A 16214-nucleotide genomic window follows, 5' to 3' on the forward strand; every position below is an offset into this window, starting at 1 on the left:
GGTCATTTAGCCCAATGATTTAGTTAAGTTATGATTTAGTTCAGTTAATCATTTACTTCATTGTGGTGGAGTTATGTCTGTTGACACAAATCACGTATTGGCTTTTGTGGAGTGTGAATGAATTAAAACGGGCACCAAGAACATTAATTCATTCATTCATTATCCTAACCCGCTTATCCTCAACAGGGTCGCAGGGGTCGCAGCATACATTGGGTGAAAGGCAGGAATACACCCTGGACAGGTCGCCAGTCCATCGCAGGGCACACACACCATTCACTCACACACTCATACACTCATACCTACGGGCAATTTAGACTCTCCAATCAGCCTAACCTGCATGTCTTTGGACTGCGGGAGGAAACCGGAGTACCCAGAGGAAACCCACGCAGACACGGGGAAAACATGTAAACTCCGCACAGAGAGGCCCCGGCCGACAGGGATTCGAACCCCAGGACCTCCTTGCTGTGAGGCGGCAGTGCTACCCACTGCACCATCCGTGCCGCCACACCAAGAACATGTATAACTAATTACAAAATTAAATGTAATTATTATCAGTTTGTCTATGATCTCTTCTCTCTGTGATTTGACCTTGACCTTATTAAAATGTGGTTGCTTATCAGGGGCAGGCAAACCATGGCAATTGAAACCATGAACGGTTCAAATGCAAACTGCCACAGTGTCCTATCACATGTCATCTGAACATGGGAAATTCTCATGGCATGCATGGCTATTTCTGACATAACATGGTTTAAGAGGGTAAATAATCCCTCAAAACATCAATAGCACAAAATGAAAAATTAATAGCTTGTTAAAGAGTTCTGGGATGGCAATTGTGTTTGGAATGAAAACCAACATACAAAGGGGGGCCCCAGGACCGAGGTTGTGAACCACCACTGTTCTACCCTGACATTCTTCACAACACCCATGTGCACAATATGCTCACTGAATCTTGGAATCCAAATAGGACCAGCTGGATCTGGTTGATGGAGGTGCTGTCAAAGTCCAGGTCCAGCTTCAGCTTTGAGATGGTGGTTGCCATGACACGTCGTTCAGGGGAACGGATGAAGTCACGCAGGATGCAGATTATCTGCTTGATGTGGTCTACCGAGAGTTTTAACTCCTCACCACCCTGTGTGCACAGAGGCCATTATGAACAGACACACTCTCACACACAAGCATGTGCATACACACACACATGCATACACACATATGCACACACACACACACACACACTGCATATGCACTGGGACAATTTATTGCCACTGTCACCTTTGGTCTGTGGGGGTTTAGACCAGGGTATACTATGAACTGTATTGTGAAAAATACTAAATAAATACATAACCTTGAGCCAGAATTTTCTATTTAGAATCACACAATTAACATGTGGTTAAAGTGCATTTTTCACATATTATTAAAAAGGCTACTTTTATACATTTAGGTTTCACCATGTGGAAATTACAGCAGTGTTTATACATACACTCAGTGAGCAATTTATTAGGAAAACCTGTGCACCAGCTTTTAATGGAAATATTTAATCAGCCAATCATGTGGCAGGAACTAAATGCATAAAAACATGCCGATGTGGTCAAGAGATTCAGTTGTTGTTCACACGAAATATCAGAATGGGGAAGAAATGTGACCTAAGTGACTTTGATCGTGGAATGATTGTTGGTGCCAGACATTGTGGTTTGAGCATCCCAGAAACTGCTGATCTCCTCGGATTTTCACGCTGAGTTTGCAGAGAATGGTGTGAAAAAGAAAAAACATACAGTGAGCAGTGGTTCTGTGGGCAAAAACACTGAGAGAGGTCAAAGGAGAAGGGCCAGACTGGTCGAAGCTGACAGGAAGGTGACAGTAACGCAAATAACCATGCAATACAACAGTGGTATGCAGAAGTGAACTCTGAACCTTTGAAACTATTATTGCTGCTTTTCAACATGAGGACTAAAGTTGTGCCAATGAAAGCCAAAGAAGCAATTATGAGACTGAGAAACAAGACTGAAACTGTGAGTGACATCGGCCAAACCTCAGGCTTACCAAAATCAATTATTTGTAACATAATTATGAAGAAAAAGAGCACTGGCAGCCCAAGGAAGTCCTCCACAGCTTATGACAGAATAATTCTCTCCATTATAAAGAAAAATCTCCAAACACCTCACAGATCAGAAACACTCTTCAGGAGTCACATTTTTTCAAAGCTAGAAAATGGTCCTGAGCATGTCTTTCATATGCTGAAGAGGGTACCAGCCTCTGAAAAAAGCAGGCTAATGATGGCTACAATACAGGCCTGGCAGAACATTACCAGAGAAGACACCCAGCAACTGGTGATATCCATGAATCACAGAGCAGTCATTGCATGACTAAACATGACTACTTTCATTTAAATAACATTGCTGTGTCCCAAACATTATGCTGCCCTGAAATGGGGGGGACTATGTATAAACCTGTGGCACGGTGAAACCAAAATGTATAAAAAATGCCCTTTATTAAAATATTTTACCACATGTAAATAAAATTTATTACAAATCTCACATTGTGGAGTACAAATAAATACATGATGGGTCTTTACCCCACACTGCAGATATAGGATAAGAAAGAGACAAACAAATACACAGGGGTAGAAAGCCTTGCCTGTATATGGTTCTCCATGAGGTTGGATATCACCTTGTCCTGGTCCTCGTTTAAGACTTTGTACAGGATGGCCCGCCTCTCACTGTCTTTCTTCAGCAAGAAGAGGCCTGAGTCCCGGTCCTCCGGGGAAGGAGGTGCACTTCGGTCCTCTGAAGCAGAGCCCTCATCTGGTACGCTGTGGGGGGGGGGGGGGGTCACACCACCTTGCAAATTATTCAATTACTGAGAAGAATTAAGATTGAGATATATACTTTATTGACACCCTTTGAGTGAATTTTTCTCATGCATTTGACCCATCATTGTTGCTTAAGTGGTGCCTGGGAACCAACACAGGGTTAAAGGCCTTGCTTAAGGGCCCAACAGCTGTGCATACCTTATTGTGACTACTGATAAGGTCCTTGAACCACCAACATCCCAGGTCCCAGTCATGTACCTTAGCCACTATGCTACAAGCTGCCCCAAATGCATATAGCAGCACTTGTAGCTAGGTACGCAGTGACGTCCCAGAATACCCCTCATATAATATGAGTTATACTGTTTTGAGGTTTAAAGCACATACCATCAAAGCTTTGATTTTGCATAAATAATAATGTTCAATATAGTGACTGCACATATCCAGACCTCTTAATCCCAAAGAAGAGCTGCAACATTCTAAAACTCACCACCTGCGATCAGACTAGTTGAGTCACCTGCAACGGCAAGCACCAGCAACACTGCTACCAACAACTTTCTACAACATTCTAAATGGTTTCATCACATTGCAGGTCTTTGATTGAATTGGGCAGAGCAGATGCATGTCAAACTAAGATAGAGGGCTGCCATGTAGCAAACCAGGCCTTCTGTATTTTTGACACATTGGTGCATGTATCTGAGAAGCCTATAAGAAGAGACAATGAGAAGAAGAGATCTGAGGATCAGTGTCAATGTGTTATTGTGTCTCAGCTACTCTTTGTTATTCCAGCAGGCATATGCACAAGCTTTCTCTTTGACACACACATGCACACAAGAGCAAATACATATAAATACACACCACACACACATACAGACACCCACAAACACACATACACACATGAGTAACCATAAATAAACATATACACATACACAAAGATGTTGACATAAGCATACACATGAACACAAACAAACAAACACACACATACATAGACAACACCCACACAAACAGTCATAAAGATAGCACATACACACACATGAAACACGGATGCAGATACACCACCCGCAAATGCTTGTCTGCAAAGAAGCCACACACACACACACACATACTGACAAACACAAACGCACACATACAGAAAAGGACAGCAGGGAGTGTTGACACATGCACAGGTTTCCCGGTGGCTGGGTGGAGATATAGTCAGGTGTGTGGGGTCACCAAGTGTCATAAAACAATCAGAGCTGATGAGTTCAGCAGTATGGCTCTGACAGTCTTCTAAGAGGCCTGCAGTAAAAGGCATTATCAAATTAGAGCCAGATCAGAGAGCAGGGACATTACAGCTCCCTGTTAAAACACTGTTACCATGCCGCTTTTAGAGCCGGTCTGATCCATGCCGAGGCAGGGTGCGGCATTATAGGTTTGTAAATACTTGAACTCCATAAATATCCCAGACTCCCAGGTTGAGCAGCCCAGGGATGCCCTATGGCCGACCTGCTCTCTGGGCCCTATGCATGTGAGGGTGTAGACTCACCTCACAGAGAACAGTTTACACGTTAGTGGTTAATGACTCCCCAGAGGGAGTGCAAACTCACATGAGGGGATACACAGTTCTGGAAAAAATTAAGGAGACCACCCCAATATTTTTTGAAGACGAATAGGGGTTACTCCATCAAATTCTTGAACCTTTCCTAAGGCAAGATGTTATTTATATTTATGGGTGATTAACATGATTATAAGGATCTTCCCGAATCCAAATAACAATATTTGGTAGACCAGAAAGAATGCTTTTTATATGAATATTTGTTCCTTCCGAATTTTTTCTGAATTAGGAAAAGAAAATCGTATTCGGAAGCATATATATATATATAGTGACCATCATGATGAAAAAAAATCTAAAGTTCACTGAAATGAACTTGCTTTTCTTAATATGCCAACTGACGTTAACGTTAAATCACTTCAACAGATTCTCACCGGATCGATCAATACTTGGTGGAGACATCTTGCCGGTCTGGTCTATACCAGTACTGTCCTTTTAGCAGAGCTTGTTTGACCGGGAGGAGGTATGGTGATACTACATTATTAGTGTTTTATTGTTAGTATAGTGCTGTACTACTTGGCTAACTTTTGGTATTTAGCTAAGCTTGTATTGCTGCATGAACAGTCTAATTATTTAGAATCCTGTTATTTCATATCATATCTAATATTTGCAAGGACATTTATGAGCTGCATTGTCTGACAGGCCCTTGTTGCAGGGGGAAAGGGCTCATTTGCCAGGGTACCATAAAATAGTTAGCCGTAGGTTAGCCATCTACTTTTGCAGGTTACATAAACCTAAGTCTGTTGTTATACCTCATTATTAAAATGTGACTGTAGAACAATCCACGCCCATTGCCTGTTAAAACCACACCCACTTCCATCTTATCTGAACACAGATACAAAGACAGTTGTAAAGTTGTCATTTTCTGCAAAAAACTGAAAATGTCTCTTAATTTTTTCCAGATGGAGGAGCAGACTCACCTGAGGAAGTTGCCGCTAGGTGGTTTGATAAGGTTCTCAGACCCTGAGCGCTTCTTCTTGTCGAAGAAGACGTCGTGCTTAGCATCGCAGTCGGGTGAGACGGAGCCGTGTTCGCTGCTACTGCCTGTGGCTTCCACCTGCAGCTGCACTGGGAGTGACACGCTGCGGATGTAGTCTGTAGACGGACACGGACACAGGATTCCTCGTCACATGGCCTGGCCGTTGGGATCCAGGCAGATAAAGGTAGAGCCCAAACAGCTGGATTTTACATCAGGATAAAAATAACCCACAATGCACTTGGGCACATCCTCTCAGAGCCCGATTTCAGAAAAGAAAGGGATAAGGACAATGAACCTCCACCTCAGCAAAGAAAGCCAGAGGTGAGAGGTGTATTCAAAATCAACTCACATGCAGAAGACAGCCAATGCCTGGAAACAATTACTCAGAGAGAAAGAAGATATTGAAGTTAGCTACAGTAAATAAAGTGGAAGAAAGACAATGGGCAGGAGAAAGAGAGAGAAAAGGCTACACTATTGTTTCCAGCTATGCCAGCTTGACCAGCTAGAAAATTGTCATAAACTGGTCAAGCTGGGTATGAGCTGGTCAACCAGCTAGTTCGGGTAGCTTGTCTAAGCTGGTAGCTGGGCAACCAGCAAACAGCAGGACAGGAGCAGGCAGCGGGATGATGGCAGATGGGGGAGGGGTACTGATGAGCACAAACCTTGCCATACTGTCACACAGAGCATCCCGGCAGCACCACGGCCAGTTGGAATGGCCAGGGGAGAGATGGAAAGAACACAGGTCACCGTTAACACTACTGTAGCATCCCCTGTAAACCATCAGCTCAGCCAGGGGGGTCAGTCCTGGAGGTCTGAGGTCTGATCCTTTCTGATGCACTTCAGAACTTACACTCAGCAAGTTAACGTAATCCATTAGGTCACTCCTGGCCCTGGAGAGCTACGGGTTGTGCTGTTTTTTGTTGTTACTCAGCAGTTAATTGATCAATTTAAGCAGTTAATTATACAATTACCTCCCCTCACCTGGTTTCTTGGGTCTGAATTGGTTGCTGATATTAAGGTGAAAACCAGCACACCCTGCAGTTCTCAAGGACCAGGACTGAGGGCCACAGCTTTTAGGTATGAGATCACAAATATATAATGAGAATGTTCTGACCATTACCTAGCAATCACTACTGGTAATTGAAACATCAGAGATACCTTTACCCTGAGAACCCTGAGGTAAGCTGTTCCACCTCATAAATCTTTTAATGCAAAAAATAAGCGAAGCTTTGTCCATCTCTAACTTAGCTCTCAGATTAACACACCCTTGTTTGATTTTGTATGTACTCCAATTCCAATGTGAGGCACCTGTGAGTTGCATGTTTCCTGAAATGTGGTCTACAACTAAAGTTGTTGTTTATTATACATACTTATTATATTATTTATTATTATAATATAATGTTCATCTAACCCACAAGCTCAGATAGTTACACAGACTGATTGCTTTTTGAGGAGTAGACCTGTGGTTTGGCTGAACAAAGGTTTGTGGTGTCTACAGATACATTCAACAGAAGCATCAGTCTCCTTTTCCCTATGATGTCTCAGGCAGGCAAAACTGTGTTCTGCTCTCTGCCACTTAGTTTTTCTGTGATGTACGTTCTGTGTTGTTGTGGGCCTGGCTTGGCATCCTGCTTTGTGAAATGACAGTTATTGTGCAGGACAGTGTTGTTTTGGGCCTGCTTTGTTGTTTTGCACTGTGAAATGACAGCAGGCCTGTTGTAGTAGCAGTAGCAGGCCTGTTGTTGTGGGCCTAGCTGGGCCAGCTTCAAGGTGGCACAGTGAGTAGTGGTTCTGTTCCAGAGGCCTGGTGATATTTCAGGCCTGTTGTGTTAGTGTCACAGACAGAGAACACTGTGGGGAGCGTGCAGGAATGTGCAGCTGGCTGCCTGGGCTCTTCAGCATAGCAAAAACACCACAATTCCAGCAACCATGGCAACCATGCTGACTGGAGAAATGAAAAAAGGTCAACGTAACATGGGAAACTCCGGAGTGAATGACAACAAACCGGTACTCACATATACATGCAAGCGCACTAACCGACACCCAGAAAAACAGCTAAACATTACAAACACAGACAGATGATAGCTCTTCCTGCACATATACAGAGATGATGGTACACATATGCGTGCACGTGCACGTACACACACACATACACTATGAAAATGTACTTGCAAAGTTTTTACATCCATATTGGGTGAACCATGTAGGAATTACAACCTTTTGTATACACTGCACCCCCAATTTTAGGGGACCAAAAGTAATTGTACATATTAACACAAACTTAATCATCATCAATATTTAGTAGCAAATCCTTTGCAATTAATGGCTGCCTGAAGTTGACATATAGACATCACCAGATGCTGGATATCTTCCCTGGTGATGCTCTGCCAGGCCTGCACTGCAGCCATCTTCAGCTCCTGCTTCTTTTGGCGGCTATTTTCCTTCAGTCTGGTCTTCAGTATGTGAATTGCATGTTCAATTGAACTGAGGTCAGATGATTGACTTGGCCAGTCAAGAACATTCAAGTTTTTGGCCCAAAAAAAAGCTCCTTGGTTGCTTTGGCTTTATGTTTTATATCATTTCCTTGCTGCATCAGTTTTGAAGTTTTGATGCATTTGCTTGGATCTGAGTAGACAAGATGGTTTTGTGTACTTCGGCATTCATCCTACTGCTTCCATCAGCAGTAACATCATCAATGAACACAACTGAGCCAGTTCCAGTGGCGGCCATGCATGCCCAAGCCAAAATACTACCTCCACCATGTTTGACAGATGAGGTGGTATGCTTTGGATCATGAGCTGTTCTTTGTCTCAGCTATCCAGAACACTTTGTTCCAGAACTCTACAGGTTTTTGAATACACCTGACTAATCAGGATCAGCTGAGAAGTCAACTGTCTTTTGACTATGTTCAAAAAGGGATATATATATACACACCTACTTATTCATGTGATTATCTAATCAGCCAATCGTGTGGCAGCAGCGCAATGCATAAAATCATGTAGATATGTTCACATAACATCAGAATGGGGAAATATGATCTCAATGATTTTGCCCATGGCATGATTGTTGGTGCTAGTATGAGTATTTCTGTAACTGCTGATCTCCTGGTGATTTCCAGTGAGCAGCAGGTCAGTGGACAGAAATGCCTTGTTGATGAGAGAGGTCAACGGAGAATGGTCAGACTGGTTTGAGCTGAAAGAAACGCTATGGTAACACAGATAACCACTCTGTACAATTGTTTTGAGCAGAAAAGCATCTCAGATTGCAAAACAAGTCAAACCTTGAGGCAGATGGGCTACAACAGCAGAAGACCACGTCGGGTTTCACTTCTGTCAGCCAAGAACAAACAAAAAGCTGAGGCCTCAGTGGGCATATGCTCACCAAAACTGGACAGTTCAAGACTTGAAAAACGTCTCATGAATCTCAATTTCTGCTAAAACATACAGATATTATGGTCAGAATTTGGCGCCAATAGCATGATACCATGGACCAAACTTGCCTTGTGTCAACAGTCTAGGCTGGTGGCAGTGGTGTAATGTTGTGGGGAATGTTTTCTTTGCGCACTTGGGCACATTAATACCAATGAATCATTGCTTAAATGCAACAGCTTATTTGAGTATTGTCACTGACCATGTGAGTCCCTTCATGGCTACAATGTACCGATCTTCTAATTGCTACTTCCAGCATGATAATGCACCATGTCACAAAACAAAAGTAATACCAAACTGATTTCATGAACATGACAATTACTTTAATGTTCATCAGTGGCCTTCCTAGTCACCGGAACTGAATCCAACAGAACACCTTTGGGATGTGGCAGAACAGGAGTTTTGCAGAATGAATGTTCAGCTGACAAATCTGCAGAAATTGCGTGATGCAATCAAGTCCACATGGACCAGAATCTCAAAGGAATGTTTTAAACATCTTGTGGAATCCATGCAATGAAGAATTGAGACTGTTTTGAGAGCAAAGGGACGCCCTGTCCAGTATTTGTTCCTAATAAAGTGCTCAGTGAGTATATATTCACAAAAACTTCCATTTTATATGAAAAGCCTGAAAATACACTAAATTAAATTTATGAGTGTTAACGCTAACATCCTCATCTGCTCTCCATTAAAGTCTATCACCACAGATCTTCTTTGTCTACTGTACTTCAAACATGTACTCACCACCAGCTTAAGATTCTCAAAGCACCTAGTTTTTACACTGGGAGGCTTAATTAATAGGCAACTTATTATTATGCATGAAACCTTCACTGGAAATTATTACCATATATAATGTAACCCCTTATGTATTGCCCCTTTTCTGGACACAAGCTTAAAAATGACATACCCAAAATACCCTTGTACCCTTTTGAGTACAGTCAGATTTATTCCAAATATGACTGAAACAAAGTTACAGAAGCTTTTTCTGTTTTTGACTGGATACATATTATTGTAGCTGTGGTGTCAAGTCACAACACAAGTCACAAGTCACTGTTCAAATAAATCTACACATGTCTAGGCAGTTTTCCAAAAAGGACATTTGGAGACTCCAAAAGGACACATGGAAACTAAATGATGTTATGGGTATTATGAGGTGCAAAATGCTACATTCTGCTTACTAAACGACACAACACTTTTTATCGTGAAAAAAAGGGTTTGCACTTTTCCCCTCCTGTCACCCTGCCCTACCTCTCTGTCCCAAACTCCCTCTCCTTGCAGCTATCCTAAGACAGCAACAGCAAATCATAAAAAATATGTACCTATAATACCATCTTATATACTAATATACTCACTGAGGTCCATATATTGGCTTACCACAAAAGAGAGATGACCTACACAGCACGTGGGTTTATTACCCACATAATACCATTTAAATAGTATACTGACAAACATTGGGCACTAGCCAATCAGTGACATGGGATATAGATTAGTTTACATTCTACTTGCTGGGCTAAATGGGCTGATATTTATTGGAAGGTAGAGGCAGATGTTGTCTGAATGGGATGTATGTTTATTGGTTTTCAGGCTGGAAAATTCAAACAATAAGCTTGCTGTTCTCCCTGAGGAATCGGAGACAAAGCAGAAGCCTCAGGCATCCCCTTCTAAAAAAAGGTATGTTCTGGGTCCTGCTCTGTAAAGATGCTGGGTTCCAAGTTATGGATGTGCTCTGTGGTTTGGTACACTAAAATCGCACCCTAGGAGACACATGGCGTCCCATACAGGACAGTTGGCAGTTCAAATCTTCGGAGGGCCTAGGACGATACTCATCAATATGTTTTGTGTTGGAATGCTTTCCTTTCATCCATCAATCCTTTTATCTGGACTTCCCATTTTTCCACCCTCCAGTCTCTATGATGTCCTTTCCCCGTGACTGATACTTGTCTCACTGTTCCTCTTACACTAAAAGAAAAATATCTTTTAATTGAAAAATGGCATTTAAGATCTGATCTGATTTGGTAATTTTATGATGCATCTCTTCTAGATGTTTCTACTGTTGCCATCCCTCTAGCCATCACTGAACTCAAAAATGGGTGAGTTAAAAAATGTTCAGATAGCACTAGGAACATTTTTTTTTTCATACCTATTTAAATGTCTGTATTCAATCATTCAGCAATGATTGAATACATCAGATAATGGATTGCTTATCCAAGAGGTACCTGTAAAATTATACATTTTATACATATATAAATGATAAATTATACATTCCCAACTTGATTTTTTTTAATGTTGACTATAATTCCCTTCCTATCCCTCTGTTGATTAAGACAGGGACAGGAGACCGCAGAATGGGACATGGTCTGCTTTCAGAAGCTGAAGACAGAAAAGACGTTGTTTCCCTGTTTATGCTGAACTTATCTTATCTTACAGCCATACTCTAACTTTTTCTGTTATGCACCTGATCACTGTTAGTGCTGAAATAACAACAGCATTATGCAAATTAGTTCAGACTCTTGTGTTATTAATGGCACACTCACACACACACGCTTAATGTCAGTGATGTAACTAAGCGCATTAGTACCGACAGGCGGGGTCAGTACCAGAGGGTTTGAAGGCGATCTTGTTCTTCTTGCCCTTTATGTTGTGACGCACAAACAGGTCCTTCAGCAGGTCACCGGCCGTGGCCCTCTTGTTGGGGTCAGGTTCAAAGCAGTGCAGGATGAAGGACTTGGCCTCGGCTGACAGAGATTCTGGGATCTCTGGGTGGATCTTGAACATTCCCACCTGTAATATGTGGCAAAATAATAATTGAAAGAAATTTTTTGGAATGTTCTGCTTATGTTTCCCACTGTATTCTGGGGAACATGAGCAAATATATTCATGGATATACAGTGCATCTGGAAAAAGATGAACACAAAGACAATAGTTCAGAATTTTAGCTTTTATTTCCTGGTATTTACACCTAGATTTGTTAAACTACTTAGGACATGGTAAGTAGTAATACCTTTGGTATTATACCACCCAATTTCTAGGTGAACAAAAGTATTGGAACAGAGAGTATTTTAGTAAAAGTAAATAACACTTAATATTTGGAAGCATTTCTGTAAGTTGGTAGACAGAATGTTTTTGTCAAGAACTGAATTCATCCTGCTGCTATAATCATCAATAAAGATTAGGGAGCCCACTCCAGAAGCAGCCCTGCAAGCCCAAGCCATGACACTTCTTCCACTTCCACTTCACAGATGAGCTTGTATGTTTTGGATCATGAGCAGATCCCTTCTACCTCCACATTTTCGCCTTTCCATCACTTTGGTAGAGGTTAATCTCGGTCTCATCAGTCCATAAAACTTTGTTCCAGAACTTTTGTGGCTCATCTTTGTACTTTTTTGCAAATTGTAATCTCGCCTTCTGATTCTTACTACTGATGAGTGGTTTGCATCTTGTGATATAGCCTGATTTATACTTATTTGGTGAGTCTAGCTGCCTTCCCTATGGTGTAACCTACGCGTAGCTACGTTCCCTGATGCGCACCTCCACAGAAAGGTAACTATGCATTGCGGTTACACGGACCATAAGAACTGTCATTAGTCTACTTGGTAGCATTGCATTATGCATCCGCCATTGATCAGTTTCAGTCGCTTGTGCTGTGTCCAAAACCAAAATCAGTTGACTTGATGCCTTGTTGCCTGATACGTAATCTGTCCTTTAAAAAAAGGCGACTTCGGAGGTGTGTTCACAGCACGCAATTGAGACGCACTTTGAAGGCAGAAAGATGTCAGAGTGAAAGTAAAGTGATTACGTGATGCGGAATTACAAGCAAATTAGCTGGCTAGCTCATGGAGGCTTAAACATTACATACGTTATTTCAGTGTGTTAAGCAATTAAAACGTTGTTCATGAAGTATAACTAAAACGAAATGTCGAGCTTGTTGTGTACTTGCACTTGTGGACAAGCTCTTTTACAGTTCTTTATGAACTCCACCATTAATTTAACGGAAGTAAGATCCATAAAGTTAATTGCAAATGATTATGGGATATAATGACGACAAAAACTAGCGTTTTGGTGGTGTAATTGCAGGGTGACGCATACACCCCAACGCACAATTATACAGTGGTGTGAAAAAGTGTTTGCTCCCTTCCTGATTGCTTATTTTTTTGCATGTTTGTCACACTTAAATGTTTTAGATCATCAAACAAATTTAAATATTAGTCAAAATGCAGTTTTTAAATGAAGGTTTTTATTATTAAGGGAGAAAAAAAATCCAAACCTACATGGCCCTGTGTGAAAAAGTTATTGCCCCCTAAACCTAATAACTGGTTGGGCCACCCTTAGCAGCAACAACTGCAATCAAGCGTTTGCGATAACTTGCTGTGGAGGATTTTGGCCCACTCATCTTTGCAGAATTGTTGTAATTCAGCCACATTGGAGGGTTTTCGAGCATGAACCGCCTTTTTAAGGTCATGCCACAGCATTTCAGAAGGATTCAGGTCAGGACTTTGACTAGGCTACTCCAAAGTCTTCAGTTTGTTTTTCTTCAGCCATTCAGAGGTGGACTTGCTGGTGTCGTTTTGGATCATTGTCCTGCTGCAGAACCCAAGTTCGTTTCAGCTTGAGGTCACGAACAGATGGCCGGACATTCTCCTTCAGGATTTTTTGGTAGACAGCAGAATTCATGGTTCCATTTATCACAGCAAGTCTTCCAGGTCCTGAAGCAGCAAAACAGCCACAGACCATCACACTACCACCACCATATTTTACTGTTGGTATGATGTTCTTTTTCTGAAATGCGGTGTTACTTTTACGCCAGATGTAATGGGACACACACCTTCCAAAAAGTTTCCCAAAAGTCTTGGGGATCATCAAGATGTTTTCTGGCAAAACTGAGACGAGCCTTAATGTTCTTTTTGCTCAGCAGTGGTTTTCGTCTTGGAACTCTGCGATGCAGGCCATTTTTGCCCAGTCTCTTTCTTATGGTGGAGTCATGAACACTGACCTTAACTGAGGCAAGTGAGGCCTGCAGTTCTTTGGATGTTGTTGTGGGGTCTTTTGTGACCTCTTGGATGAGTCATCGCTGCGCTCTTGGGGTAATTTTGGTCAGCCGGCCACTCCTGGGAAGGTTCACCACTGTTCCATGTTTTCGCCATTTGTGGATAATGGCTCTCACTGTGGTTCGCTGGAGTCCCAAAGCTTTAGAAATGGCTTTATAACCTTTTCCAGACTGATCGATCTCAATTACTTTCTTTCTCATTTGTTCCTGAATTTCTTTAGATCTCAGCATGATGTCTAGTTTTTGAGGATCATTTGGTCTACTTCACTTTGTCAGGCAGGTCCTATTTAAGTGATTTCTTGATTGAGAACAGGTGTGGCAGTAATCAGGTCTGGGTGTGGCTAGAGAAATTGAACTCAGGTTTGATAAACCACAGTTAAGTTATGTTTTAACAGGGGGGGGCAATCACTTTTTCACACAGGGCCATGTAGGTTTGGATTTTCTTTCTTAATAATAAAAACCTTCATTTAAATACTGCATTTTGTGTGTACTTGTGTTGTCTTTGACTAATATTTAAATTTGTTTGATGATCTTTGAAACATTTAAGTGTGACAAACATGCAAAAAAATAAGAAATCAGGAAGGGGGCAAACACTTTTTCACACCACTGTAAATGTTCTCACGGCGTAAGGTACTTGCGTAGGCTACGCCATAGCTTCCGGGGAGACTCAACGCAAAAGTATAAATCAGGCTTAGATCTTCTTTGAGATTGTTTGTGAAGTCACTGACTGATGTTGTGGGGTTTTTCTTCATAGCTCTCACAATGTTTCTGTCATCAACTGCTGTTATTTTCCTAGGTAAACCTGTTCGATGTCAGTATGCCAGCAGTTTCCTTCCCCAATGCCCAATACCAAATGCTTGTGCAATGGCAATTTGCCCTCTTTTCTAAGCTTCAGAATGGCTTGCTCTTCTCCCAAAAACAGCTCTCTGGTCTTAATGTTGGTTTATCTTTTCTAACAGAAATTCACTCTTCACAGGCAAATCCCAAGGCTAAAACCAAGAGTAGACATTCAGAACTATTCACTGTTTAACCAAGGAAGCTAATGGGACACATCTGGGCAACAAGAAACACCTTTCTGTCACATGTTCCAATACTTTTTCTCACCTAATAATTGTTTGGTCTGATATTCCGAGGAATTGTCACCTTAACGTGGTGGTGGGGATTGTGTGTCCCGGTGATCCTGGGAGCTAGGTTGTCAGGGGCACTGTTAGCCCCCAGTAGGGTCTCCCAAGGCAAATTGGTCCCGGGGGAGGGGCTAGACTAAGAGCGATTCAAAGACTCCATGATACGGCCACACAATGACCCAGTTACCTTGCCCGGAAAAGGGAAACCGGGGACCCCTGCTGGAGCCAGACCCGGGAGGGGAGCTCGTCGGCGAGCGTCTGGTGGCCGGGCCTTATTCCATGGGGCCCGGCCGGGCACAGCCCGAACTGGTCACGTGGGGTCGCCGCCCTGTGGGCTCACCACCTGCAGGGGTCGGCATCGGAGTCGGGTGCTTTGCCCAACGGGCAGTAGGCAAAGGCGGCGATCCGGGCGTGCTGATCCTCGGCGTCGCAGACTGGTTCTGGGGACGTGGAACGTCACCTCTCTGGTGGGGAAGGAACCGGAGCTAGTGCGGGAGGCGGAGCGGTACCAACTAGATATAGTTGGGCTCACCTCCACACACAGTACTGGTTCCGGAACCAAACTCCTGGAGAGGGGCTGGACTCTGTTCTTTTCTGGAGTTGCTCAAGGTGAGAGGCGCCGGGCGGGTGTGGGGATACTCACAAGCCACCGGCTGAGCGCCACTGTGTTGGAGTTCCACCCGGGGAACGAGAGGGTCGCCTCTCTGCGACTACGTGTCGCTGGGGGGAAAGCTGACTGTCATTTGTGTGTATGCACCAAACGGCAGTTCAGAGTATCCGGCCTTCTTGGAGTCACTGGGCGGCATCCTGGAAAGGGTGCCACCCGGAGACTCCATAGTTCTGCTGGGAGACTTCAACGCTCACGTGGGCAATGACGGAGAAACCTGGAGGGGGGTGATTGGGAGGAATGGCCTGCCTGATCTGAACCCAAGCGGTGTTTTGTGATTGGACTTCTGTGCTGGTCATGGATTGTCGATAACAAACACCATGTTCAAGCATAGGGTAGCTTGGTACCAGAGCACCTTAGGCCAAAGATCGATGATCGACTTTGTGGTTGTATCATCAGACCTGCGGCCGTATGTCTTGGACACTCGGGTGAAGAGAGGAGCAGAGCTGTCAACTGATCACCACCTGGTGGTGAGTTGGATCAAGTGGCCGGGGAGGCTGCCGGACAGACCCGGTAAACCCAAACGTGTAGTGAGGGTGAACTGGGAACGTCTGGCGGAGGCCCCTGTTCGCGAGGTCTTC

General features: G+C 43.1%; 1 protein-coding gene across 2 annotated transcripts in view; it reads right to left on the reverse strand.

Annotated features, from left to right (window-relative positions):
* The window catches only part of map3k15 (mitogen-activated protein kinase kinase kinase 15), a 70749-nt gene that overhangs the window by 9863 nt on the left and 44672 nt on the right, over positions 1–16214 (reverse strand). For both annotated transcript variants that reach the window (XM_061238260.1, XM_061238259.1), the window contains 4 exons: positions 11396–11579; positions 5315–5489; positions 2632–2806; positions 944–1129 (listed from right to left, as the gene is read on the reverse strand). In XM_061238260.1, coding sequence (XP_061094244.1) covers positions 944–1129; positions 2632–2806; positions 5315–5489; positions 11396–11579 — 720 coding nt within the window. The remainder of the gene's footprint in view (positions 1–943; positions 1130–2631; positions 2807–5314; positions 5490–11395; positions 11580–16214) is intronic.

This window comes from Conger conger, chromosome 4, assembly GCF_963514075.1.
Source record: "Conger conger chromosome 4, fConCon1.1, whole genome shotgun sequence".
NCBI lineage: Eukaryota > Metazoa > Chordata > Actinopteri > Anguilliformes > Congridae > Conger > Conger conger.